The sequence below is a fragment of the Callorhinus ursinus genome, unplaced genomic scaffold, assembly GCF_003265705.2.
Source record: "Callorhinus ursinus isolate GAN/ISIS: 27379988/994484 unplaced genomic scaffold, GSC_fseal_2.0 scaffold1, whole genome shotgun sequence".
NCBI lineage: Eukaryota > Metazoa > Chordata > Mammalia > Carnivora > Otariidae > Callorhinus > Callorhinus ursinus.
This window is the reverse complement of record NW_027397063.1, coordinates 147,813,266-147,839,832: the sequence shown is the minus strand read 5'-3', so window position 1 is coordinate 147,839,832 and position 26,567 is coordinate 147,813,266. Positions and strand designations below refer to the sequence as shown.

General features: G+C 36.7%; 1 protein-coding gene across 7 annotated transcripts in view; it reads right to left on the bottom strand.

Moving 5' to 3' along the window:
- The window catches only part of TOPAZ1 (testis and ovary specific TOPAZ 1), a 122,710-nt gene that overhangs the window by 21,889 nt on the left and 74,254 nt on the right, over positions 1 to 26,567 (bottom strand). For all 7 annotated transcript variants that reach the window (XR_012381251.1, XM_025884982.2, XM_025884990.2 and 4 more), the window contains 4 exons: positions 18,004 to 18,070; positions 16,809 to 16,983; positions 16,005 to 16,105; positions 13,852 to 14,017 (listed from right to left, as the gene is read on the bottom strand). Coding sequence is in view for 6 of the 7 variants with exons in the window: in XM_025884982.2 (XP_025740767.1) it covers positions 13,852 to 14,017; positions 16,005 to 16,105; positions 16,809 to 16,983; positions 18,004 to 18,070 (509 nt within the window). In the remaining variant the exon portion in view is untranslated. The remainder of the gene's footprint in view (positions 1 to 13,851; positions 14,018 to 16,004; positions 16,106 to 16,808; positions 16,984 to 18,003; positions 18,071 to 26,567) is intronic.

The following is a 26,567-nucleotide window of genomic DNA, read 5'->3' as shown; positions in this document are numbered from 1 at the left end:
TCCACACAGGGTCGGGTGCCAGAGACAGAAAGCCTTGGTAACAGGCTGGGTGAGCATGGAGTGAGGCCAGAGACCAGGGAGACAGAGTGATTGCTTTTCTCTGGGGGCTCACTGAGGAGTGGGGCCCTGAGTTCTCAGCTCCTCCGGGTAGGAGATTGGGAGGCTGCCATTTTCACTCTCGTCCTCCAAAGCTGTAGGGAAACCTTGCAGGGTGAAAAAGCTATGAGAGGGCACCTGAGCACATTACTTAGCTGACCCTGGCAAGGGCAGGGCAGTTCCACCTCCGGCAAAGACATTTGAGAACCATGGCAACAGGGCCCTCCCCCAGAAGATCAGCAAGAACATCCAGCCAAGACCAAGTTTACCAATCAATGAGAACAGCAGAACTCCAGCACTAGGGGAATACTGCACACAGAATTCATGGCTTTTTTCCCATAATTCTTTAGTCTTTTGAAGTTAATTTAATTTTCTTTTGCTTTTTAATTTTTCTATTTTCCTTTTTGAACCAACAACTTATCAATCCCTTTTTAAAAAAATCTTTTTGATTTTTCATTTTTAGAGTCATATTTTATTCCTTCATAATGGTTAACCTTATTTTTGGTATATATAAAAGTTGTTCTCTCTTTAAAATATTGGGATACAGTTTCTTCTAACAGACCAAGATATACCCTAAATCTCTAGTGTATGGCTTTGTTCTTGTCTCCTGCCTGATCACATTCTCTCCCTTTTATTTTTTTAAATCCTCTTCTTTTTTCAACCAACTTCTTATCAATTCCTTTTATAAAATCTTTTATAATTTTCATCTTTACAGTCATATCCCATCCCTTCATCGCATTGACCCCTATTTTTGCGCATATATAAGTTTTCCTTTCTTTAAAATTTTGGGAGGCACTATCTTCTAACAGACCAAAACGCCCAAAATCTAGTGTGTGGCACTGATCTATGCACCACCCTGATCATATCTGCTCATATTCTGTTTTTTGTTTGTTTGTTTTTATCTTTCTCTTTTTCCTTTTTTTTAATTTTTTATTTCTTTCTCTTTGTCTTCCCCCAGTTTCAGGTCTCTTCTGATTTGTTTAGTGCATATTTCTCTGGGGACACTGTTACCCTGTTAGCATTTTGTTCTCTCATTCATCAATTGTCCCCTGGATAAAATGACAAGATGGAAAAAATCACCTCAAAAAAAAGAACAAGAGGCAGTACCGACTGCCAGGGACCTAATCAATATGGACATTAGTAAGATCTCAGAACTAGAGTTCAGAATGACGATTTTAAAGATACTAGCTGGGCTTGAGAAAAGCATGGAAAATATTACAGAAACCCTTTCTGGAGAAACAGAAGAACTAAAATCTAACCAAGTCGAAGTCAAAAAGGCTATTAATGAGGTGCAATAAAAAATGGAGGCTCTAACTGCTAGGATAAATGAGGCAGAAGAGAGAATTAGTGATACAGAAGACCAAATGATGGAAAATAAAGAAGCTGAGAAAGAGAGATAAACAACTACTGGATCATGAGGGCAGAATTCGAGAGTTAAGTGATACCATAAGACGAAACAATATTAGAATACTTGGGATCCCAGAAGAAGAAGAAAAAGAGACAGGGGCAGAGGGTATATTGAAGCAAATTATGGCAGAGGACTTCCCTAATTTGGGGAAGGAGACAGGCATCAAAATCCAGCAGGCACAGAGAACAGCCATCAAAATCAATAAAAATAGGTCAACACCCGACATCTAATAGTACAACTTACGAGTCTCAGAGACAAAGAGAAAATCCTGAAAGCAGCTTGGTCTCCCAAGAGATCTGTAACCTATGATGGTAGAAACATAGGATTGGCAAAGACCTAGCACAGAGACCTGGAAGGCCAGAAAGGACTGGCGTGATATATTCGGAGCACTAAATGAGAAAAATATGCAGCCAAGAATACTATATCCAGCTAGGCTGTCATTGAAAATAGAAGGAGAGATAAAAAGCTTCCAGGACAAACAAAAACTAAAGGAATTTGCAAACACAAAACTAGCCCTACAAGAAACACTGAAAGGGGTCCTCTAAGCAAAGAGAGAGCCTAAAAGTAACATAGACCAGAAAGAAACACAGACAATACACAGTAACAGTAACCTTACAGGCAATACAATGGCACTAAATTCATATCTTTCGATAGTTACTCTGAATGTAAATGGACCAAATACCCCAAATCAAAAGACACAGGGTATCTGACTGCATAAAAAAATAAGACCCATTGATATTCTGTTTGCAAGAGACTCACTTTAGACCCAAAGACACCCCCAGATTGAAAGTGAGGAGGTGGAAAACCATAAGCCAATTAATAACAAAAGCAAAGAAACACATTGACAACAATACAATAATACTAGGGGACCCTAACACCCCCCTCACTAAATTGCACAGATCATCTAAGCAAAAGATAACAAGGAAATAAAGACTTTAAATGACACACTGGATCAAATGGACTTCACAGATATATTCAGAACATTCCATTCCCAAGCAAGAGAATACACATTCTTCTCTAGAGCCATGGAACATTCTCCAGAATTGATCACATCCTAGGTCACAAATCAGGTCTCAACTGGTACCCAAAGATTGGGGTCATTCCCTGCATATTTTCAGACCACAATGCTTTGAAACTAGAACTCAATCACAAGAGGAAAGTCGGTAAGAACTCAAATAGAGGGAGGCTAAAGAGCATCCTACTGAAGAATGAATGGGTCAACCAGGAAATTAAAGAAGAATTAAAAAAATTCATGGAAACCAATGAAAATGAAAACACAACTGTTCAAAATCTTTGGGATACAGCAAAGGCAGTCCTAAGAGGAAAGTATATAGCAAAACAAGCCTTTCTCAAGAAACAAGGTCTCAAATACACAACCTAACCCTACACCTAAAGGAGCTGGAGAAAGAACAGCAAATAAAGCCTAAACCCAGCAGGAGAAGAGAAATAATAAAGTTCAGAGCAGAAATCAATGAAATAGAAACCGAAAGAACAGTAGAGCAGATCAATGAAACAAATCAAATTTGTGTTAGCTGGTTCTTTGAAAGAATTAATAAGACTGATAAACCCCTGGCCAGACTTATCAAAAAGAAAGAGAAATGACCCAAACAAATAAAATCATGAATGAAAGAGGAGAGATCACAACCAACACCAAAGAAATACAAACAATTATAAGAACATATTATGAGCAAGTATATGCCCGCAAATTAGATCATCTGGAAGAAACAGATGCATTCCTAGAGATCTATCAACTACCAAAACTGAACCAGGAAGAAACAGAAAACCTGAACAGATCTATAACCACTAAGGAAATTGAAGCAGTCATCAAAAATCTCCCAACAAAAAAAAGCCCAGGGCCAGATGGCTTCCCAGGGCAATTCTACCACACATTTCAAGAAGAATTAATACCTATTCTACTGAAACTGTTCCAAAAAATAGAAATGGAAGGAAAACTTCCAAACTCATTTTGTGAGGCCACCATTACCTTGATCCCCAAACCAGACAAAGACCCCATCAAAAAGGAGAACTATGGAACAATATCCTTGATGAACATGGATGCAAAAATTCTCACCAAAATACTAGCCAATAGGATCCACCAGTACATTAAAAGGATTATTCACCACGACCAAGTGGGATTTATCCCTGAGCTGCAAGGTTGGTTCAACATCTGCAAATCAATCAATGTGATACAATATGTTAATAAAAGAAAGAACAAGAACCCTATGATCCTCTTAATAGATGCAGAAAAAGCATTTGACCAAGTACAGCATCCTTTCTTGATCAAAACTCTTCAGAGTATAGGGATAAAGGGTACATATCTCAATATCATAAAAGCCATTTATGAAAAGCCCACAGTGAGTATCATTCTAAATGGGGAAAAACTGAGAACTTTTTCCCTAAGGTCAGGAACACAGTAGGAATGTCCACTATCACCACTGCTATTCAACATAGTATTAGAAGTCCTAGCCTCAGTAATCACACAACAAAAGAAAAGAAAAGGCAACTGAATGGGCAAAGAAGAAGTCAAACTCTCACTCTTTGCAGATGATATCATACTTTATGTGGAAAACCCAAAAGACTCCACCCCAAAACTGCTAGAACTCATACAGGAATTCAGTCAAGTGGCAGGATATAAAATCAATGCACAGAAATCAGTGGCATTCCTATACAACAACAACAAGACAGAAGAAAGAGAAATTAAGGAGTTGATCCCGTTTACAACTGCACCCAAAACCATAAGATACCTAGGAATAAATCTAACCAAAGAGGCAAAGAATCTGTACTCAGAAAACTATAAAATACTCATGAAAGAAATTGAGGAAGACACAAAGAAATGGAAAAATGTTGCATGCTCATGGACTGGGAGAACAAATATTGTGAAGATATCAATGCTACCTCGAGCAATCTACACATTTAATGCAATCCCTATCAAAATACCGTCAAGTTTTTTCAAAGAAATGGAACAAATAATCCTAAGATTTGTATGGAACCAGAAAAGACTCCGAATAGCCAGAAGAATGTTGAAAAAGAAAAGCAAAGCTGGAGGCATCACAATTCCGGACTTCAAGCTCTATTACAAAGCTGTCATCATCAAGACAGTACGGTACTGGCACAAAAACAGACTCCTAGATCAATGGAACAGAACAGAGACCCCAGAAATGGTCCCTCAACTTTATGGTCAACTAATCTTCAAAAAAGCAGGAAAGAGTGTCCAATGGAAAAAAGACAGTCTCTTCAATAAATGGTGTTAGGAAAATTGGACAACCACATGCAGAAGAATGAAACTGGACCATTTCCTTACACCACACACAAAAATAGACTCCAAATGGTTGAAAGACCTAAGTGTGAGACAGGAGTCCATCAAAATCCTAAAGGAGAACACAGGCAGCAACCTCTTTGACCTCAGCTGCAGCAACTTCTTCCTAGAAACATTGCCAAAGGCAAGGGAAGCAAGGGCAAAAATGAACTATTGGGACTTCATCAAGATAAAAAGCTTTTGCACAACAAAAGAAATAGTCAACAAAACCAAACGACAACTGACAGAATGGGAGAAGATATTTGGAAATGACATATCAGATAAAGGGCTAGTATCCAAAATGTATAAAGAACTTATCAGACTGAACACCCAAAGAACAAATGATCCAATCAAGAAATGGGCAGAAGACATGAACAGACATTTTTCCAAAGAAGACATCCAAATGGCCAACAAACAGATGAAAAAGTGCTCAATATCGCTCGACATCAGGGAAATCCAAATCGAAACCTCAATGAGATACCACCTCACACCAGTCAGAATGGCTAAAATCAACAAGTCGGGAAACGACAGATGTTGGCGGGGATGTGGAGCAAGGGGAACCCTCCTACACTGTTGGTGGGAATGCAAGCTGGTGCAGCCACTCTGGAAAACAGTATGGAGGTTCCTCAAAAAGTGGAAAATAGAGCTACCACAAGACCCAGCAATTGCACTCCTAGTATTTACTCTAAAGGTACAAATGTAGTGTTCGAAAGGGGTACATGCACCCCAATGTTTATAGCAGCAATGTCCACAATAGCCAAACAATGGAAAGAGCTATGATGTCCAACGACAGACGAATGGATAATGAAAATGGGGTGTATACACACACACACACACACACACACACACACACACACAATGGAATATCATGCAGCCATCAAAAAAATGAAATCTTGCCATTTGTGATGAGGTGGATGGAAATGGAGGGTATTATGCTGAGCGAAATAAGTCAATCAGAGAAAGACATGTATCATAGGATCTCACTGATATAAGGAATTCCCTAATCTCAGGAAACAAACTGAGGGTTGCTGGAGTGGTGGGGGTGGGAGGGATGGCGTGGCTGGGTGATAGACATTGGGGAGGGAATGCGCTATGGTGAGCGCAGTGAATTGTGTAAGACTGTTAAATCACAGACCTGTACCTTTGAAACAAATAATACATTATTAGTTAAAAAATAAAAAAGATAGCAGGAAGGGATAAATGAAGGGGGGAATTGGAGGGGGAGATGAACCTGAGAAACTATGGACTCTGAGAAACAAACTGAGGGTTCTAGAGGGGAGGGGGTGGGGGGATGGGTTAGCCTGGTGATGGGTAGAGGGCACATACTGAATGGAGCATTGGGTGTTACTTTCTTCTTCTTCTTCTTTCTTCTCTCCTCTTCTCCTCTCCTCCTCTCCCCCTCCCCCTTCTCCTTCTTTCTTCTTCTTCTTTTTTTTTTAACCCTGCTCTTATTTCAAATAGATTCTTATTTCACAACCTATGTTTTTAAGACACTTTTTTTTCACGTTTTTATAGATTTATGCCCCATACTAAACTGTTTTTCATTCTATTCAATTTTATCTTGATATATACATAATTTCTGATTTCTTTGCAATTTTGGGATATAGTGTCTTCTAACACACAGACTGAAAATCAAGCAGGAACGGGCAGATCACCCTGCTGTGTCCACCCTGAGAGATTATAATCATCCTCCTCACTCCCCACCCACTCATTTTTTTTTCTCTTTTCTTTCTTTCTTTATTGTTTTGGATCATCTTGGCTTTGGTGGCGTCTCTGTGGTAGTTTTCGACCACTTCAGATTTCTTCTAAGGTGCATTTTGCTTACGTAGTGGTTGGTATTTTGGACTCTGTACATTCCCTCAACCATCCCTCAACAGAATGACTAGGAGGAGGAACTCCCAATAAAGAAAAGAACCAGAGATAATGTCCTCTGCCACAGATCTAATGGCTATGGATATAAGCAAGACGTCAGAGATAAACTTCAGGGTAGCAATCATGAAGTCAATAGTTAGGCTTGAGAAAAGCATTAGTGACAATATAGACTCTCTAAGGGCAGAAATGAATCTAATCAGGCTGAAATTAAAAAATGCTATGAATGAGATACAGTCTAAACTGGATACTCTTAACAGCCAGGGTAAATGAGGCAGAAGAACGAATTAGTGATCTAGAAGATAAGCTGATATAAAGCAAGGAAGCTGAAGAACATAGGGATAGGCAGCTGGTAACCCATGAGAACAGACTTAGATCCATGATGCCATGAAATGCTCCAATGTCAGAATTATTGGGATTCCTGAGGGAATGGAGAGAGTGTACAAGAAGGTATATTTGAGCAAATCATAGCTAAGAACTTCCCTAATCTGGGGAAGGAAACAAGCATTCGTGTCCAAGACACAGTGAGGACCCCTCCCCAAATCAATAAAAATAGATCAACACCCCGACATATAATAGTGAAGCTTGCAAATCTTAGAGCCAAGGAAGCTACCCTGAGAGTAGCTAGGGGGAAGAGATTCCTTAGTACGGAGGAAGGAACATCAGAATAACGTCAGACCTGTCCACAGAGACCTGGAAAGCCAGAAAGCGCTGGCAAGACATATGCAGGGTACTAAATGAGAAGAACATGCAGCCCAGAATACTTTATCCTGAAAGGCTGTCATTCAGAAAGGAAGAAGAAAGGAAGAGCTGACAGGACTGGCAAAAACTGAAAGAATATGTGACCACCAAGCCAGCCCTGCAAGAAATATTAAAGGGGATTCTATAAAAGAAGAAAGAGGGTGCCTGGGTGGCTCAGATGGTTAAGAGTCTGCCTTCGGCTCAGGTCGTGATCCCAGGGTCCTGGGATCGAGTCCCGTGTGGGGCTCCCTGCTCCTTGGGAGCCTGCTTCTCCCTCTGCCTCTCTCTCTCATGAATAAATAAATAAAATCTTTAAAAAAAAATAAAAGAGGAAAGAACCTAAGAGTAATATAGATCAGGAATTTACAGGGACAATCTATAGAAACAGGGACTCTATAGAAACAGGCAATATGATGGCACTAAATTCATATCTTTCAATAGTTACTCTCAATGAATGGGCTGAATGCTCCCATAAAATGGCACAGGGTTTCAGATTGGATAAAAAAGCAGGACCCATCCATATGCTGTCTCTATGAGACTCATTTTGAACCTAAAGATACCGCCAGATTGACAGTGAAGGGGTGGAGAACCATTTATCATGCCAACAGACCTCAAAAAGAAGTTGGGGTAGCAATTCTCATACCAAACAAATTAGATTTTATTTCTTATTTATTTTTTTAAAGATTTTATTTATTTATCTGACAGAGAGAGACACAGCGAGAGAGGGAACATGAGCAGGGGGAGTGGGAGAGGGAGAAGCAGGCTTCCCACTAAGCAGGGAGCCTGATGAGGGACTCGATCCCAGGACCCCAGGATCAGGACCCAAGCCAAAGGCAGACGCTTAATGGCTGAGCCACTCAGGCACCCCCTAACAAATTAGATTTTAAACCAAAGAGATGTAGAGGGACACTATATCATACTTAAAGGGTCTATCCAACAAGAAAATCTAACAATTGTAAATACCCATGCCCCCAACATGTAAGCAGCCAACTACATAAACCAACTATTAAACCAAATAAAGAATCATATTGATAATAATACATTAATAGTAGGAGACTTCAACACTCCACTCACAGCAACAGACAGATCATTTCAGCAGAAGATCAAAAAAGAAACAAGAGCTTTGAAGGACACCTTGGACCAGACAGGCTTCATAGATATATACAGAACATTCCATCCTAAAACAACAGAATACTCATTCTTCTCCAGTGCACATGGAACTTTCTCCAGAAGAGATCACAAACTGGGTCACAAATCAGGTCTCAACTGACACCAAAAGACTGAGATTATTTCCTGAATATTTTCAGACCACAATGCATTGAAATCGGAACTCAACCACAAAGAAAAATTAGGAAGGAACGCAAACACTTGGAGGTTAAAAAGCATCCTGCCGGGGTGCCTGGATGGCTCAGTCCTTAAGCGTCTGCCTTCAGTTTAGGTCATGATCCCAGGGTCCTGGGATGGAGCCCCAAATTGGGCTCCCTGCTCAGCAGGAGGCCTGCTTCTCCCTCTCCCACTCCCCCTGCCTGTGTTCCCTCTCTCGCTGTGCCTCTCTCTGTCAAGTAAATAAATCAAATCTTAAAAAAAAAAAAAGCATCCTGCTAAAGAATGAATGGGTCAATCAGGAAATTAAAGAGGAACTTAAACAATTCATGCAAACCAAGAAAATGAAAAGACATTGGTTCAGAACCTGTGGGATACTGCAAAAGCAGTCCTTAGAGGGAAGTACATAGTCATCCAAGCCCCTCTCTAAAAATTAGAAAAATTCCAAATGCACAAGCTAACCTTACACCTAAAGGATCTGGAGAAAGAACAGCAAATAAAGCCTAAACCAAGCAGGAGAAGAGAAATAATAAAGATTAGAGCAGAATTCAATGAAACAGAAACTAGAAGAACAAAACAGATCAACAGAACTAGAAGCTAGTTCTTTGAAAGAATTAATAAGATCAATAAAAGTCTGGCTAGACTTTTGCAAAAGAAAAGAGAAAGGACCCAAATTAATAAAACCATGAACGAAAGGGGAGAAATCGCGACCAATACCAAAGAAATAGAGACAATTATTAGAACTTATTACCAGCAGCTATATGCCAACAAACTAGGTAATCTGGAAGAAATGGATGCATTTCTGGACATTTATAAACTACCAAGACTGAAACAGGAAGAAATAGACAATCTGAACATACCAGCAAGGAAATTGAAGCAGTAATCAAAAACCTCCCAGAAAACAAGAGTCCAGGGCCAGATGGCTTCCCAGGGGAATTCTCCCAAACACTGAAAGAAGAAATCATACCTATTCTACTGAAGCTGTTCCAAAAAATTGAAATGGAAGGAAAACTTCCAAACTCATTCTATAAGGCCAGAACTACCCTGATCCCCAAACCAAACAAAGACCCATATGACCCACTGAATTGATGCAGAAAAAGCATTTGACAAAATACAGCGTCCTCTCCTGATTAAAACTCTTCAAAGTATAGGGACAGAGGGAATGTACCTCAATATCATAAAAGCCATTTACAAAAAGCCCACAGCAAATACCATTCTCAATGGGGAAAACAGAGCTTTTCCCTTAAGGTCAGGAACACAACAGGGATGCCCACTCTCACCACTTTGTTCAACATAGTACTAGAAGTCCTAGCCTCAACAGTCAGACAACAAAAAGAAGTAAAAGGCATTCAAATGGGCAAAGAAGAAGTCAAACTCTCTCTCTTTGCAGATGACATGATACTTTATGTGGAAAACCCAAAAGACTCCACTGCCAAATTACTAGAACTCATGCAGCAATTCAGCAACATAGCAGGATACAAAATCAACGCACAGAAATCAGTGGCTTTTCTATACACACAATGTGACTAAAGAAAGAGGAATTAAGGAATCGATTCCACTTACAATAGCACCAAAGCCCATAAGATACCTAAGAATAAACCTAACCAAAGAGGTAAAGGATCTATACTCTAGAAACTACAGAACACTTATGAAAGAAACTGAGGAAGACACAAAGAGATGGAAAAACATTCCATGCTCATGGATTGGAAGAATAAACATTGTGAAAATATCTATGCTGCCCAAAGCAATCTTCACTTTCAATGCGATCCCTATCAAAATACCATCGACATTTTTCACAGAGCTGGAACAAACAATCCTAAAATTTGTATGGAACCAGAAAAGACCTGAAATCGCCAGGGGATCCTTGAAAAAGAAAGCCAAAGCTGGGGCATCACAATGCCTGACTTCAAGCTATATTACAAAGCTGCGATCATCAAGACAGCATGGTATTGGTACAAAAACAGACACATAGATCAATGGAACAGAACAGAGACCCCAGAAATGGACCCTCAACTCTATCGTCAACTAATCTTCAACAAAGCAGGAAAAAATATCCAATGGAAAAAAGACCGTTTCTTCAACAAATGGTGCTGGGAAAATTGGAGAGCTACATGCAGAAGAATGAAACTGGACCATTCTCTTACACCACACACAAAGATAAACTCAGAATGGATGAAAAACCTCAATGTGAGAGAGGAATCCATCCAAATCCTAGAGGAGAACATAGGCAGTAACCTCTTTGACATCAGCCACAGCGACTTCTTTCAAGACATGCCTCTAAAGGCAAGGGAAACAAAAGTGAACATGAACTTTTGGGACTTCATCAAGATAAAAAGTTTCTGCACAGCAAAGGAAACAGTCAACAAAACAAAGAGGCAACCCATGGAATGGGAGAAGATATTTGCAATTGAAATTATGGATAAAGGGCTGGTATCCCAGATCTATAAAGAACTTCTCAAACTCAACACCCAAAAAACAAATAATCCAGTCAAGAAATGGGCAGAAGACATGAATGGACACTTCTCCAAAGAAGACATACAAATAGTTAACAGGCACATGAAAAAATGTTCAACCTCACTAGCTATCTGGGAAATACATATCAAAACCACAATGAGATACCACCTTATACCAGTTAGAATGACAAAAAATAACAAAACAGGAAACCCAAATGTTGGTGAGGATGTGGAGAAAGGGTAACCCTCTTACACTGTTGGTGGGAATGCAAGTTGGTATAGCCATTCTGGGAAACAGGAGCTTCCTCAAAACATTAAAAACAGAGCTACCCTAAGATCCAGCAATTGCACTATTAGGTATTTACCCCAAAGATACAGATGTAGTTAAAAGAAGGGGCATATTCACCCCAGTGTTTATAGCAGCAATGTCCACAATAGCCAAACTGTGGAAGGAGCCGAGATGTCCTTCAACAGATGAATAGAGGTGGTATATACATACAATGGAATATTACTCAGCCATCAGAAAGGATGAATACCTACCATTTGCACTGACATGGATGGAACTGGACAGGATTATGTTAAGTGAAATTAAGTTAATCAGAGAAGGAAAATTAGGATATGGTTTCACTCATATGTGGAACGTAAGGAATCATGTGGAGGACCACAGGGGAAGGGAGGGAAAACTGGAAAGAAATCAGAGAGGGAGACAAAGCAGGAGAGACTCTGGAATCCGGGAGCCAAACTGAGGGTTACAGAAGGGAGGGGGGTGGGAGGATGGGGTAACTGGGTGATGGCTATTATTAAAGAGGGCACGTGTGGTGATGAACACTGGGTGTTATATGCAACTAATGGATCATTGAACACTACATCAAAAACTAGTGATGTATTATATGTTGGCTAATTGAATATAATAAAAAAATTTAAAAAAAGCAAAACAAACAAACAAAAACCCTGATTTTGAAACACCAAAAAAGAAAAAAAAATTCTGGGAAGAAGTAAGCATACTTCTGTGGGCCCTTCTTTTGAAGAAGTAAATTTTTATTTATGAAAGTGACTTTCAATTGAAATGGTCCCTGCAAAAGAGAATCCTGTGTTTTTAACTTATACAATTTTTAAAGATAACACTGAAATTGTAAAAATTTAAAATCTCCATAGACCATCCCATACCCTCCCATAAACTCTCCTTTAGGCTCTAGTTTGAGAAAGACTAGTTTTGCCAGAAATTTTAGGCTGAAGTTTCCTGTCACAAGGTGCCTCAAGCTCATTTTTATCAACTATTTTAACCTTTCCATTTCTTGCCACATCTCTTCTTTCTAACAAAGAAAGCCTGGCTTACATTTAGCTAATTTCTATTTTTGTATTTTGGTTACTCTTCTCCACCTAGTAAACTTCACTGGCTATGTTTGTTAAGTTGAAGAAAAACTTTTCGAAGTTTTTGATCCTGAAGTCCATTCACAACCTCTGTATTCCCTATACTCTCAGCCCTGAACAAAGTATTATATATATGTAATGATTCCATATAAATAATATATGTTAATTATATATTCATATGTATATGAATATGTATGTGTGCTGGTATGTGTGTTTGTGTGTCAGTGTAAAGGTTATCTATTTGCTTTACTTGTGTGTATATTCCGTCTTCCCACCTAAACCCAGAGATTCTTTTTATTTTTTATTGTTATGTTAATCACCATACATTACATCATTAGTTTTTGATGTAGAAACCCAGAGATTCTTGAGGTTTCTCTGTTGTTATCCCATTTTATCAAATAAAGTCTGCCTGATGGTTCAAGTAGCCAGAGCTACCAGTAGATAGCATGCTGTGTTACCAGTGTGCTCTCTAAATTTTTATTTACCTCATAGCAAACTAATCTTAGGTGCTTCTGCTGACTTAATTTCATTGTAATTTCTGCTAGATGGATTGACTTACTAGGGAAGGAAGCTTTACTTGTCTTGGTTTGAAGTCATGTTTGACTGTATATACAAAGATAAGAGTTTATGCAGATTACAATAGGGATTTCCCTATCTCAGATAGCAACTGATGCCTGGGCTCTGAAGCTGGACTGTCTGGGTTTGAATCTAGCCTCTACATCTTACTTGTTATGTCATTTTTGGCGAGTTGCTTGATGTCTGTGACATTTTTTATCAAAAAAAAAGGGGGGGTTGTACTAATTCTAAACTCAGAGGGTTTCTATGAAGATGAACTGAGATAATCCAGGTAAAGCATTTTTGTATGGTCCCTAGGCCAAAGTAAGAACTAGCTTTTCAATAAAAGGTCATACAATTTTTTCTTTAAAGTAAGGTTAACTTTTGGGTGCCTGGGTGGCTCAGTTGGTTAAGCGTCTGCCTTTGGCTCAGGTAGTGATCCCAGGGTCCTGGGATCAAGTCCCGCATCTGGCTCCCTGCTCTGCTTCTTCCTGTCCCCACTGCCCCTGCCCCCAGATCGTGCTTTCTCTCGCTGTCTCTTAAATAAATAAATAAAATCTTAAAAAAAAAAATGAGGTTAACTTTCTCCTTCCATTTTACACAATAACCACCTACCTACCTACATGATCACTAAGGTTTACTAGGCCAAATTACCACCCACAATTCAACATCAATGTAAGGTAATTGCACAAGAATTTATAACAACAAATTATGTTATGCTTGCATATATCATAACTTACCCCTCAATACCCAAATGGCACCATCTAGGCTTCCACTTTTTAGAAAAATTTCTGCTGCAATATTCACAATTTGACATCTTGGTGCTAGCTTCTCGGGCCCTGTAAGTCCCTTTAAACTTGTAAAATGTATTTTTAATTCATATAGTTTATCTAAGACTTTCCTTCCCTAGAGTAAAAATAAAGAACACTAATTATCATTCAGAGTATCACAGAGATATAAATAACATCAGTAATTATACAGAAGTCAATTATCCAATTTGAATCATCCTTCTAGACAGATGGTTCTCAAAAGACTCTTTCCTTAGGCTCCCTCCTGCTTAGCCACAGAGACAGACAGGGAAGGGGAGGAAGCAGGGCTTTGCCTCATATTAACCCTCACCCTGCTGACCCACCTTTTCAAGTGTTTTTATACTTGTGCTTCCCCTAAAGATTTCATTTGGAAAAAGGATTTCTTGCCCTAATGTGGAAAACTACTAACTATACATTTTGGTACTTCTGTTGATTACCCTAGGAGCCAAGAGGGAGAGACAGTGAAAATCAAGATAATGTTTTGTCAAATTTCCATAATGATAGTGGGGAAAAGAAAAGAATAAACTGCTGGCTGAAAATTGTTTTTTTGATTCAACAGACTAATTATTTCACATAGTCTACATAAAGATTCTCTCCAGTTTGGACATCAGAAATTAGACATATATAGTATTATTTTATATAAGGGGTCAGCAAACCTTTTCTAAGATTAGCCAGATAGTAAACACTTAGGCTCTACAGGCCACATTTGGTCAGCTGCACATTCTTTTTGGTTGTTGCTGTTTTTATTTTCTAGCTCTTTAAAAATGTAAAAAACATTCTCAGCTCTTGAGATGTACAAAAACAGGCTGTGGGTCAGACTGGGCCCTTAGTTTGTGGTTTTATATTATATTCTATACTATTTGAGTCAGATGCATATTGTGATGTCAAGGTACTTTTAAGTTGATTACAGAAATGAATGCATTTTTAAGGAGATAGCTCTAGCTTAATTTCAGTGGTTTTACTTTTGTGTTCAAAAGGAATAGGTTTCACTAAAAAAAATCATACTAAGTAAAATAAAATATTCATTCCAAATAAGATAGCAAAAATTTTAAATTACAATATAGGCACAAACTCACCAGCCTCTTAAGAAATAATCACAACAAATAAAATTAAAATATACCCTAAAATTTCAGCAAAATCAATCTTTGTCAAAAATAGTTTATGTAGTCCTCAATTTCTCAAGCATTAAATATCCAAGAAATTAATGCTATGATGAACCTTAAGCTAGACTGTGAGATCAGGGACAAGGCATATTCTGCCCATCCCAGGCCTACTGCACAGTGAATGCTAACCTCTTGAAGACCTTGGAGACTGGAGACCTTATGTACAAGGATTCCATTGCTGTTGTTTTTTTTTTTTTTTAGTAAAAAAAAAAATCCATGAATTTATATATGTATGAGTGACCATGTACTTAAATGTTATTGAACATATTCAGTTATGAAATAACCTTTTTATAAGAAGGAAATAACAAAAGATACATTGTAATAGCTGATTCAGTACTGACCACACTCTCAACTGCTCCATTCATCCCTCAGCATGTCCTTCCTATTTTAGATTTTCCTGTCCTCTATTTTATTTCACTTTATTGAATCTATACTGCAGGGAAATCTAAAGAATGGTAGTTCAGTATGGTCCAGAAGAACTAGACCACTTCTATGGTGAGCTAAACCTCAAAGGCAGATATCAAGATATATGGTATATAGTGTTCCAGAGCATTCTAGGAGGTGATTTTTAAGGAGTTCTGTTAATTGTGAGTTCCCTGGGTTAATCTTAAAAAAGTGTCTGGAACTTCTGCAAAATTATGATGTTATCAATACTTAAGAGGTAGCAAAAGTCTGTATTGAAAGTTGCTTCAAATAAATATGATACTTAGCATACTTCCGATACTTCTTCAGGATAGCCAGTCTCATGCTACTGCCTTTCCACACTTGCCGAATACACTACCTTCCTAGTCTGGGACTCATTTTGCCACTTATAACAATTATTAGCAAATTTCTAATTTGCAGGGTTAACTATATTCTGTTAAAAAAATTTTTAAATTAACACTCTCTGTACCAAGCCCAAACAAAAATTTAATGACATACCTTGGACCACTGCAACAGCTTGTGATAGAAGTACATAGCACTGATTCCGATTCTTCCCAGCAAAGTTTTATCTACTTCACTATTTTGTGGATCTTTGCTAACTGAAACACAAAGTAGGAATATGGAAAAAAGTGAAAAAGTCATTTAAAATGGCAGCAAAGGCAAATTAATATGAAATTATTGATACTAGAACATAGACCAGGTGTTGGCAAACAAACCACAGCCTACAGGACAAACCTGGCCTGTGGCCTGTTTTTGTATAGCTTGTGAGCTAAGAATGGTTCCCCTATTTTTAAAGGGTTGTTTGAAAGGAAAAGAAAACTATATGATTGTGTGATCATATGTGATTATGTGAAGCCGAAAATATTTACTCCTGGCCCTTTGCAGAAAAGGTTTGCTGACCTCTGATAAAAAATATAGCAGTGAAGAGCTCATGCAAAAAAAAAAAAAAAAGTCTCAAAAACATATGAATTTTGTTGACTTGTAGTAGTGAAGGTAGTAACAACTTTAATGATTCAATAATTCAAGAGCTCCAGTATAATTTGCTAGCAATAGTTTTACCAATCTAAATGAAAATACAAATAACATGAAACATGAGGTATTAAAACAATTCTTGACCTTATATCATTATAATCTAACTTGATAATAAAAAGATGAAAGACTTATAAAGAGAAGGAGAAGTATCTGAAATCTGCGATATTAACTTATCCCCAACATGGAAAATACTAAGAGCTTTACATTCCAGGTAAAACACTGCACCACCCTAATACACACAATACATAGACCTAAACAGTGACATTTTACCTGTTTCAGCAAACTGACAAAATGGAACACCTGGTCTCTCTTCTTTACAGTCTTTTGTTAGTGTTTCAGCAATACATGCACAAAATCTCTGGAAATCTGCAAAGTTTTCACAGCCCATTTTTATGTTAATGTATAAATTTCCCAGTTTGGTCCAGTCACCTTTTTCTTTACAATGCTATCAGAATTATTAGAGACAAAACAAGAAAAAAGAAAGAAAGATGTCATTTATAAAAACATTATGGAATAGGCACATGTAGGCATTAGATATATAGAAATTAATAACACAATCTCTGTAGATCTTATAAACTTACTAACATTGTTACACCATCAATAACTTACTATTGTACAATTTGTGTTTCTGACTATAGCATAGTCTCTGTAATTTCTGGATGGCAATGTACGTTTGTTTTAATAATCTTTTCCTAATGTACTTAATGATGTCACCCCCGAATCTGAACTAGACAGCGGAGACAGATTTTATGGAAAACAGATGATTAGCTATATGATTTGAGCCGTCTCTACAGAAATGCATTATTTTACTACTTTTAGAGATTGCATTTTGCTATTATTTGGCCCCGTTTATAATTTGGGGCCCAAATATCATTTTGGACATTACATTTCTTATATGAAAGGGACTATAATTTCAGTAAACTTACCATCTTATTATTTTCTACTGTAAACAAAGAAATAGTTTTCCACACCAAAAAAAGATTATTTCAGGATATAAATGCTAATTTAGACCAGCAATTACTAGATGAGTACAAAAATGATCTTAAACTAAACAGCAAAATCATCCTGAAAGTTCTCTATTTTTTATATTCCAAATGCCTGGAGAGGGCACCCTGACCGTGGCTTTCCACTATCATTTCACATACTGCAGCCATCTGTGCATTATGACAAGAAAGCCAACCTTCTTGTGCACGGAGTCTGTCCAGCGACAAAAATTAAAGGCTAATAAGCCTTAGATTATTATACCTTAATATGTTAATTTTGAAACTGAACAATTATTCCTAGAAGAGTCCATAACTCTAGAAATTGTTTGCATTTCAAAGTATTAAAAAATACTAGACTTCTTTTCCTTGAGCATTTTCTCTGTATAACAACAGCATTTAAAAAACTTTTCCCACTATTCAAAGTTTGTTATTACTGGTTTTCAGAGATCCCAGCAATTCATTTAAAAAAATAAGTGTCATACCTCTATTTCATTCAAGGCTGAATCTAAATCATATTTCCAGTTCTTTTTAAATTGCCTCATCTGTAACCTTTAACAATAAAAAAGGGTTAATTATGTTTACCCTCCAAAAGTCACTATTGCCCCTAATTCATTTGTTCTATAGTTTATACCTAAGAGACTATAAAAAAAAAGGAATGTAGTAATATACTATAAAAATTCCTAAGAGCAAAAAAAAAAAAAATTCCTAAGAGCTAAAGAAAATAGAAAATGCATAGATATCTACTTCACACTACTTCCTTCCCAAACCAGAGGCAACAAGAAGGAAAAAGCAAATTCCACATGAAACCGTACCTTAAGCCTTTAAGGTAACTTTAAGACAGAGAGTGCCAAAGCTTCAAAATGATTGTGAATAAAAAGAGAAAAAAATATTAAAGCCAGCACTTGATCTTTCCTGCTCCCACTCTACCCTTGCTGATCCAACAAGTATTTGTGATAAGCAGAAACAGACCAAAACAAAAACAATGCAAAAAAAAAAAACCCATGGAAAACTGAACAGGCAGGACCTAACATTGATTAAAAATATACTACCACATGTTCCTGATCCTAAGGGAAAGACTTTCAGATTTTCCCCATTGAGGATGAGATTCACTGTGGCTTTTTGATAGATGGATTTTATGAACTTGAGGAATGTTCCCTCTATCCCTATACTCTGAAGAGTTTTAATCAGGAAAGGATGCTGTATTTGTTAAATGCTTTTTCTGCATCAATTGAGAGACCATATGGTTCTTCTCCCTCCTCTTATTAATGTGTTCTATCACATTAGTTGATTTGCGAATGTTGAAAGACTCTCGCATCCCGGGGATAAAACCCACTTGGTCGTGGTGGGTGATCCTTTTAACGTATTGTTGGAGTCTATTAGCTAGGATTTTGTTGAGAATTTTAGAATCCATATTCATCAGGGATATCGGTCTGAAATTCTCCTTTTTGATGGGGTCTTTGCCTGGTTTGGGGATCAAAGTAATGCTGGCCTCATAGAATGAGTCTGGAAGCTTTCCTTCTGTTTGTTTTTTGAAACAGCTTCAGGAGGACAGATATTATTTCTTCTTTGAATGTGTGGTAGAATTCCCCAGGGAATCCATCAGGCCCTGGACTCTTGTTTTTTGGGAGGTTTTTGATCACTGCTTCAATCTCACTGCTGGTTATTGGCCTATTCAGGTTGTCAATTTCTTCCTGTTTCAGTCTTGGGAGTTTACAGGTTTCCAGGAAGGCATCCATTTCTTCCAGGTTGCTCAATTTATTGGCATATAGTTCTTGATAATAATTTCTAATTGTTTCCATTTCCTTGATGTTAGTCGTGATCTCTCCCCTTTCATTCATAATTTTATTAATTTGGGTCCTTTCTCTTTTCTTTTGGATAAGTCTGGTCAGTGGTTTATTGACCTTATCAATTCTTTCAAAGAACCAGCTTCTAGTTTTGTTGATCTGATCTCTGTTTCTGGTTTCTAATTCATTGATCTGTGCTCTGATCTTAATTATTTCTCTTCTAATGCGTGGCTTAGGCATTGTTTGTTGCTTTTTCTCTAGTTCTTTAAGGTGTAAAGTTAGTTGGTGAATTCGGGATTTTTCTATTTTTTTGAGTGAGGCTTGGATGGCTATGTATTTCCCCCTTAGGACCACCTTTGCAGTATCCCATAGGTTTTGGACCGATGTGTTTTTATTCTCATCAGGAACACATCAAGCACGCCCACTCTCACCACTACTATTGTTCAACATAGTACTAGAAGTCCTAGCAACAACAATCAGAAGACAAAAGGAAATAAGAGGTATTCAAATTGGCAAAGAAGAAGCCAACTCTCTCTCTTTGCAGATGACATAATACTTTATGGGGAAAATCCAAAAGACTCCACCCTCAAATTACCAGACCCCATACAGCAATTCAGTAATGTGGCAGGATACAAAATCAACACAGAAATCAGTTGCTTCCTTATACACTAACAATGCAACTGTAGAAAGAGAAATTAGAGAAACGATTCCATTTACAATAGCACCAAAAACCATAAGAAACCCTGGAATAAACCTAATCAAAAAGGTTGAGTCTATACTCTAGGAACTACAAAACACTCATGAAAGAAATTGAAGAAGACACAAAAAGATGGAAAAATATTCCATGCTTATGGATTGGAAGAATAAACATTGTTAAAATGTCTATGCTACCCAGAGCAATCTATTCCTTCAACACCATCCCGATCAAAATTCCAATGACATTTTTCAAAGTGCTGGAACAAACAATCCTAAATTTTGTATGGATTCAGAAAAGACCCCAAATCGCCAAGGAAATGTTGAAAAAGAAAAACAAAGCTGGGAGCATCACACTGCCTGATTTCAAGCTATATTACAAAGCAGTGAGCATCAAGACAGCATGGTACTGGCACAAAACAGACATACAGACCAGTGGAACAGAATAGAGAGCCTAGATATCACCCTCAACTCTATGATCAAATAATCTTCGACAAAGCAGAAAAAAATATGCAATGGAAAAAAGACAGTCTCTTCAATAAATTGTGCTGGAAAAACAGGACAGCTATATACAGAAGAATAAAACTTGACCATTCTCTAACACCATACACAAAGATAAACTCAAAATGGATGAAAGACCTCAATGTGAGACAGGAATCCACCCAAATCCTAGAGGAGAGCATAGGCAGTAACCTCTTTGACATTGGCCACAGCAACTTCTTTCAAGATACATCTCCAGAGGCTAATGAAATAAAAGCAAAAATGAACTTTTGGGACTTCATCAAGATAAAAACCTTCTGAACAGCAAAGGAAACTGTCAAGAAAACAAAGAGGCAACCCACAGAATGGGAGAATATATTTGCAAATGACACTACAGATAAAGGGCTAGTAACCAAGATGTAATAATGAGCTTCTCAAACTCAACACCCAAAAAACAAATAATCATTTCAAAAAATGGGCACAAGACATGAACAGACACTTCTCCAAAGAAGACATACAAATGGCTACAGATACATGAAAAAATGTTCACCATCATTAGCCATCAGGCAAATCCAAATCAAAACCACATTGAGATACCACCTTACACCAGTCAGAATGGCAAAAATTGAGAAGGCAAGAAACAACAAATGTTGGAGAGGTTGTGGAGAAAGGGGAACCCTCTTACACTGTTTGTGGGAATGCAAGTTGGTACAGCCACTTTGGAAAACAGTGTGGAGGTGCCTCAAAAAATTAAAAACAGAGCTACCCTATGACCCAGGAATTGCACTACTAGGTATCTACCCCAAAGACACAGATGTAGTGAAAAGAAGGGTCATATGCATGCCAATGTTCATAGCAGCAATGTCCGCAATAGTCAAACGGTGGAAAGAGCTGAGATGCCCTTCAACAGATGAATGGATAAAGATGTGGTTCATATATTCAATGGAATGTGTCTCAGTCATCAGAAAGGATGAATACCCAACTTTTACATCAACATGGATGGGACTGGAGGAGATTATGCTAAGTGAAATAAGCAGAGAAAGTCAATTATCATATGGTTTCACTTATTTGTGGAACATAAGGAAGAGCATGGAGGACATTAGGAGAAGGAAGGGAAAAATGAAGGTGGGGGGAATCGGAGGGAGAGACGAACCATGAGAGACTATGGACTCTGAGAAACAAACTGAGGGTTTTAGAGGGGAGGGGGTGGGGGATGGATTAGCCCAGTGATGGGTATTAAGGAGGGCATGTACTGCATGGAGCACTGGGTGTCATACGAAAACTGAATCGTGGGTCCCTACATCAAAAAGTAATGATGTATTGTATGATGACTAACATAATAAAATTAAACTAAATTAAAAAAAAGAATAAAAAAAGTACTACCATAAAGACTAAGCTTGAAAATGCTTAAAAGAATCTGAATAGATTAGAACACAAAGCACACAGAAGGAACTTAAAAGTTTGTGTGATTTAAAGAACACAATCTATAAAATGCATAGCTTCTGGGAAAGAAAAAAAAAAGACAAAAATGAAAGAAGATGCACCCTGTGGCAACTGGAAAGAGAAAAAGAAAAAAAGGAGAAAGAAGAGGATGCCACCAAACTAAGAGTACTATATAGCAGCCAACTGTGGCGTCAATTTTGGTAATTAGTCCCAATGCTCTATAAATGATTCCAGAGCTTAAAAAGGAAGCACAACTTCCTAATTCCTTTCATGAAGTAAGTATAAATAACATTGATACTTAAACTGGATAAAGGCAGAACAGAGAAAGAAAAGTGTAAAACAATATTACTTATAATGGTGATGCAAAAAGCAAGGTAAAATATTAACAAGCAAATCAGTTTTTCAAATTGAAGAGTTATGGGGATGATGGTTGTGATGGTAGCACAACAATGTGAATGTATTTAATACCACTGAACTGTACATTTAAAAATGGTTAAGATGGTAAGTTTTATATTAAGTGTACTATACCACAAAATTGAAAAAATATTGACAAACAGAATCCAAGACCACCTTAAGAAATGACACACCATGACAAAGTGGTATTCACTTCACAAATATAAGGTAACTTCAATATTAAAAAATCCATCAGTATTATATACCATATTAATAAATCTAACAGAAAAAAATCATGATTATTTCCATAGATATTAAAAAGGCTTTGATAAAATTCAACATCAATTCACTTACAAATATAGGAACTGAGAGATACTTCCTTAAAGTGTTTAAATATATATACTGTAGTCCTAAAGCCATGACTGTATTTAATAAGAAAATTCTAGGAGATATTTCCACTAAGATCAGGAACATGAAAGGATGTCCACTATGTCCACTGTTATTCAATACTGTACTAGAGGTATGAGCCAAGGCAATTAGATAAGACAAATTACTTACAGGCATAACAATGGTAAAGAAGAAGTAAAGCAATCTCTACTCACAAATGATATGATAGTATAACTGGAAACGCCCACAGATTCAAAGATGAAACTAAGTCAAACAATAAAGACTTTAGAGTAAATTAACAGAATATAAAATTTACAAACAAAAATGCCCTTTATATATACAAAAATAAAGAAATACAGCATATAAAAAACTCATTTATAATAGCAACAGATTAAATACTTATAGGAGGAAAATTCTAAAACACTCCTGAAAGACAGATAAATTTGAACAGAAAAACATTTCATGTTTTTTAATAGAATTCAATATTATAAAGATGTTAGTTCTTACTGAGTTAATTCATAGATTTAATGTAATTCCAATAAAAATACTAACAAGCTACTATATGAGGTTAGGAAGTTGATACTGAAGTTCATGTGGTAAAAACACATATGCAAGAAGAGCAAGAAAGACACTGAAAAGAAAAATTTTGCAGGGGATTATCCCACGAAAACATTAAAGCATACTACTATAGACTCTATAATTAAAATAATGTGGAACGGGTGCAGGGGAATACAAAGTCCAGACACAGACCCAAGCACATATGAAATTTATAGTATGATAAAGGTAGCATCTCAAATCACTCTAACTAAATAAATGGTTCTGGGAAAACTGGAAAAGCATTGGGAAAAAATTACATCTCTATCTTACACTACACATGAGAATAAACTTCAAATAGATTATGAACCTAACTATAAAAATGAAACCATACAAGTAATAGAAGAAAACATGGGTGAATTCCTCCAAAAATCTTGGTGCTGGGAAATTATGACTCAAAATTCAGATGCAATAAAAAACTATGACTCAAAACTGAGGCAATAAAAAAAGATTGCTAATTTAGGTTGAATAAAAATAAAACTTTTTGCCATGCAAAAACCACCATAAACAAATTCAAAAGACAACTGACAAAGTGGAAAAAAAATTTGTAATATATAGTACAGATAAAGGTCTAATACAATATATTAAGAACTCTTGACACTTAAGGAACAAAGAACCAGAATCCAATAGAAAAATGGGAAAAGACACGAGCAGACAATTCACAACAAAAAGTATAAAAATGACCCTCAAATATGTGAAAAGAAAATGTTCAAACTCATTTATAATAAAAGAAAAGCAAATTAGAACACTGAAACACCATTTGTTACCTAACAGATTAAAGAAGACTAAAAAGTATGACAACACACTATATTAGCAAAGCTGTGCTAAATAGTCTCTTATGTTTCTGGTTATATATATATATATTCTTGTATATATATATATACATGTGTGTATTTATATATGCATATATACCACATAGATGTGCATATACCTATGTGCATACATACATGTACATATACCAAAATGCATATACTAACACACATACGCATATACCATATATACAAACATAACATATATATACATACCATATATACAAATTGGTACAGCCTTCTTGGAGGGAAATTTGACAATATCTATGTACTTACCTTTAAAAATTTATTTTGAAATAAATTATAGACTCACAGGAATTTTCAAAATAGTACACAGTCCTGGTACCTTTCATCCAGCTTCTTCCAATGATGGTTTCTTATATAATTGTGGAGCAACATAAAAACTAGGAAACTGACATTGTTACAATACTGTTAATTATTCAGTTTTCACCACTTTTTACATGCATTCATCTGTGTGTGCGTAGTTCTGTGCAATTTTATCTTATGTATAGATTTATGTAACCATCACCACAATACAGATATAGAACTGTTCCATTACCACACAAAGGAACTTCCTCATACTATCCATTTATACTCATCCCCCAAGCCCTGTCCCTTGGTGTCCCTTGTCAACGAATAACTGGTTCTCCATATCTATAGCTCTGTCATTTTGAGAATGTTATATAAATGAAACCATGTAGCATGTGGCCTTTGAGATCGGCTTTTTAAATTCAACACAATGAGATCAATTCATTTCACGTTTCAATAGTTTGTTGATTTTTACTGCTAAGTAGTTTCCTTGGTATGGATATACAATTGAACTGTTCATTCACCTGTTGAAGAACATCTGTATTTCCCCCCAGTTTTTGGATATTACAATTAAAGCTGCTATGAACATTTGTACACAAGTTTTTAAGTGAGTACAAGTTTTCATTTAATTCGGATAAATGCCCAGTAGTTCAATTGCTGTACTTGATTTTTACATGTTTGGTTTTTAAAGAAACTGTTATTTTCCAGAATGACTATGCAATTTTACATTCCCACCAATAACATATGAGACACTTTTTCCACATCCTTGCTAGCATTGGTATTGATACTTTTTTTCTCCAGTTACACTGAGGCATGCTGACAAATAAAAATTGTATATATTTAAGATATACATATTTAACTAGATGTATATACTGTGAAATAATTGTCACTACTGAGATAATTAATGACACTTTTTCCACATCCTTGCTAGCATTGGTATTGATACTTTTTTTTTCTCCAGTTACACTGAGTCATGTTGACAAATAAAAATTGTATATATTTAAGATATACATATTTAACTAGATGTATACATTGTGAAATAATTGTCACTATTGAGATAATTAATGTATCTATCATGTCACCTAGTTTGTGTGTGTATGTATAGAGAACACAAGATCTACTCTCAGCAAATTTCAAGTACACAATATCTTATTATCAACTACAGTCATCATGCTGTAAAATAGGTCTCCAGAACTTAATAATCTTATAACTACAAGTTTGTACCGTTTAGCTAACATCTCCTCCTTTGCCCCACTCCCCATCTCCTGGTAACAACCACTATTCTAATTTGTTGCTGAGTTAGACTTTTTTAGGTTCCACATGTAAGTGAGATCATGCAGACTTGTCTTTCTCTCTCTGCCTTATTTCATTTAGCATAATATACTCCAGGCTAATCCATGTTGTCATAGATGGCAGGATAACCTTTTTTTTAAAGACTGAATAATATATATTCCATTGTATAAATACACCACATCCTACTTTGTTCTTTTTATTCAAGATTGCTTTAGCCACTCAGGTTATGTTGTAGTTTCATATGCATTTTAAAATTGTTTTTTCTATTTCTGTAAAAATGTTAATAGAATTTTGATAGGAATTAAGTTGAATCTTTGGTTTTGGGTAGCATGGACATTTTCACAATATTAATTCTTCCAATCCATGACACAGAATAGCCTTCCATTTATTTCTTTTGGTTTCCAATGTTCCATGGTTTTCAAAGTACAGATCTTTTAGCTCCTCAGTAAATTTATTTCTGAAGTATTTGGTTTTTTAAAAATTTTTTATTGTTATGTTAATCACCATACATTACATCATTAGTTCTTGATGTAGTGTTCCATGATTCATTGTTTGTGCATAACACCCAGTGCTCCACGCAGAATGTGCCCTCTTTAAAACCCATCACCAGGCTAACCCATCCCCCGACCCTCCTCCCCTCTAGAACCCTGTTTGTTTTTCAGAGTCCATCGTCTCTCATGGTTCATCTCCCCCTCCGACTTACTCCCCTTCATTCTTCCCCTCCTGCTATCTTCTTCTTTTTCTTTTTTCTTAACATATGTTCCATTGTTTCAGAAGTACAGATCTGTGATTCAACAGTCTTGCACAATTCACAGCGCTCACCAGAGCACATACCCTACCCAATGTCTATCACCCAGCCAC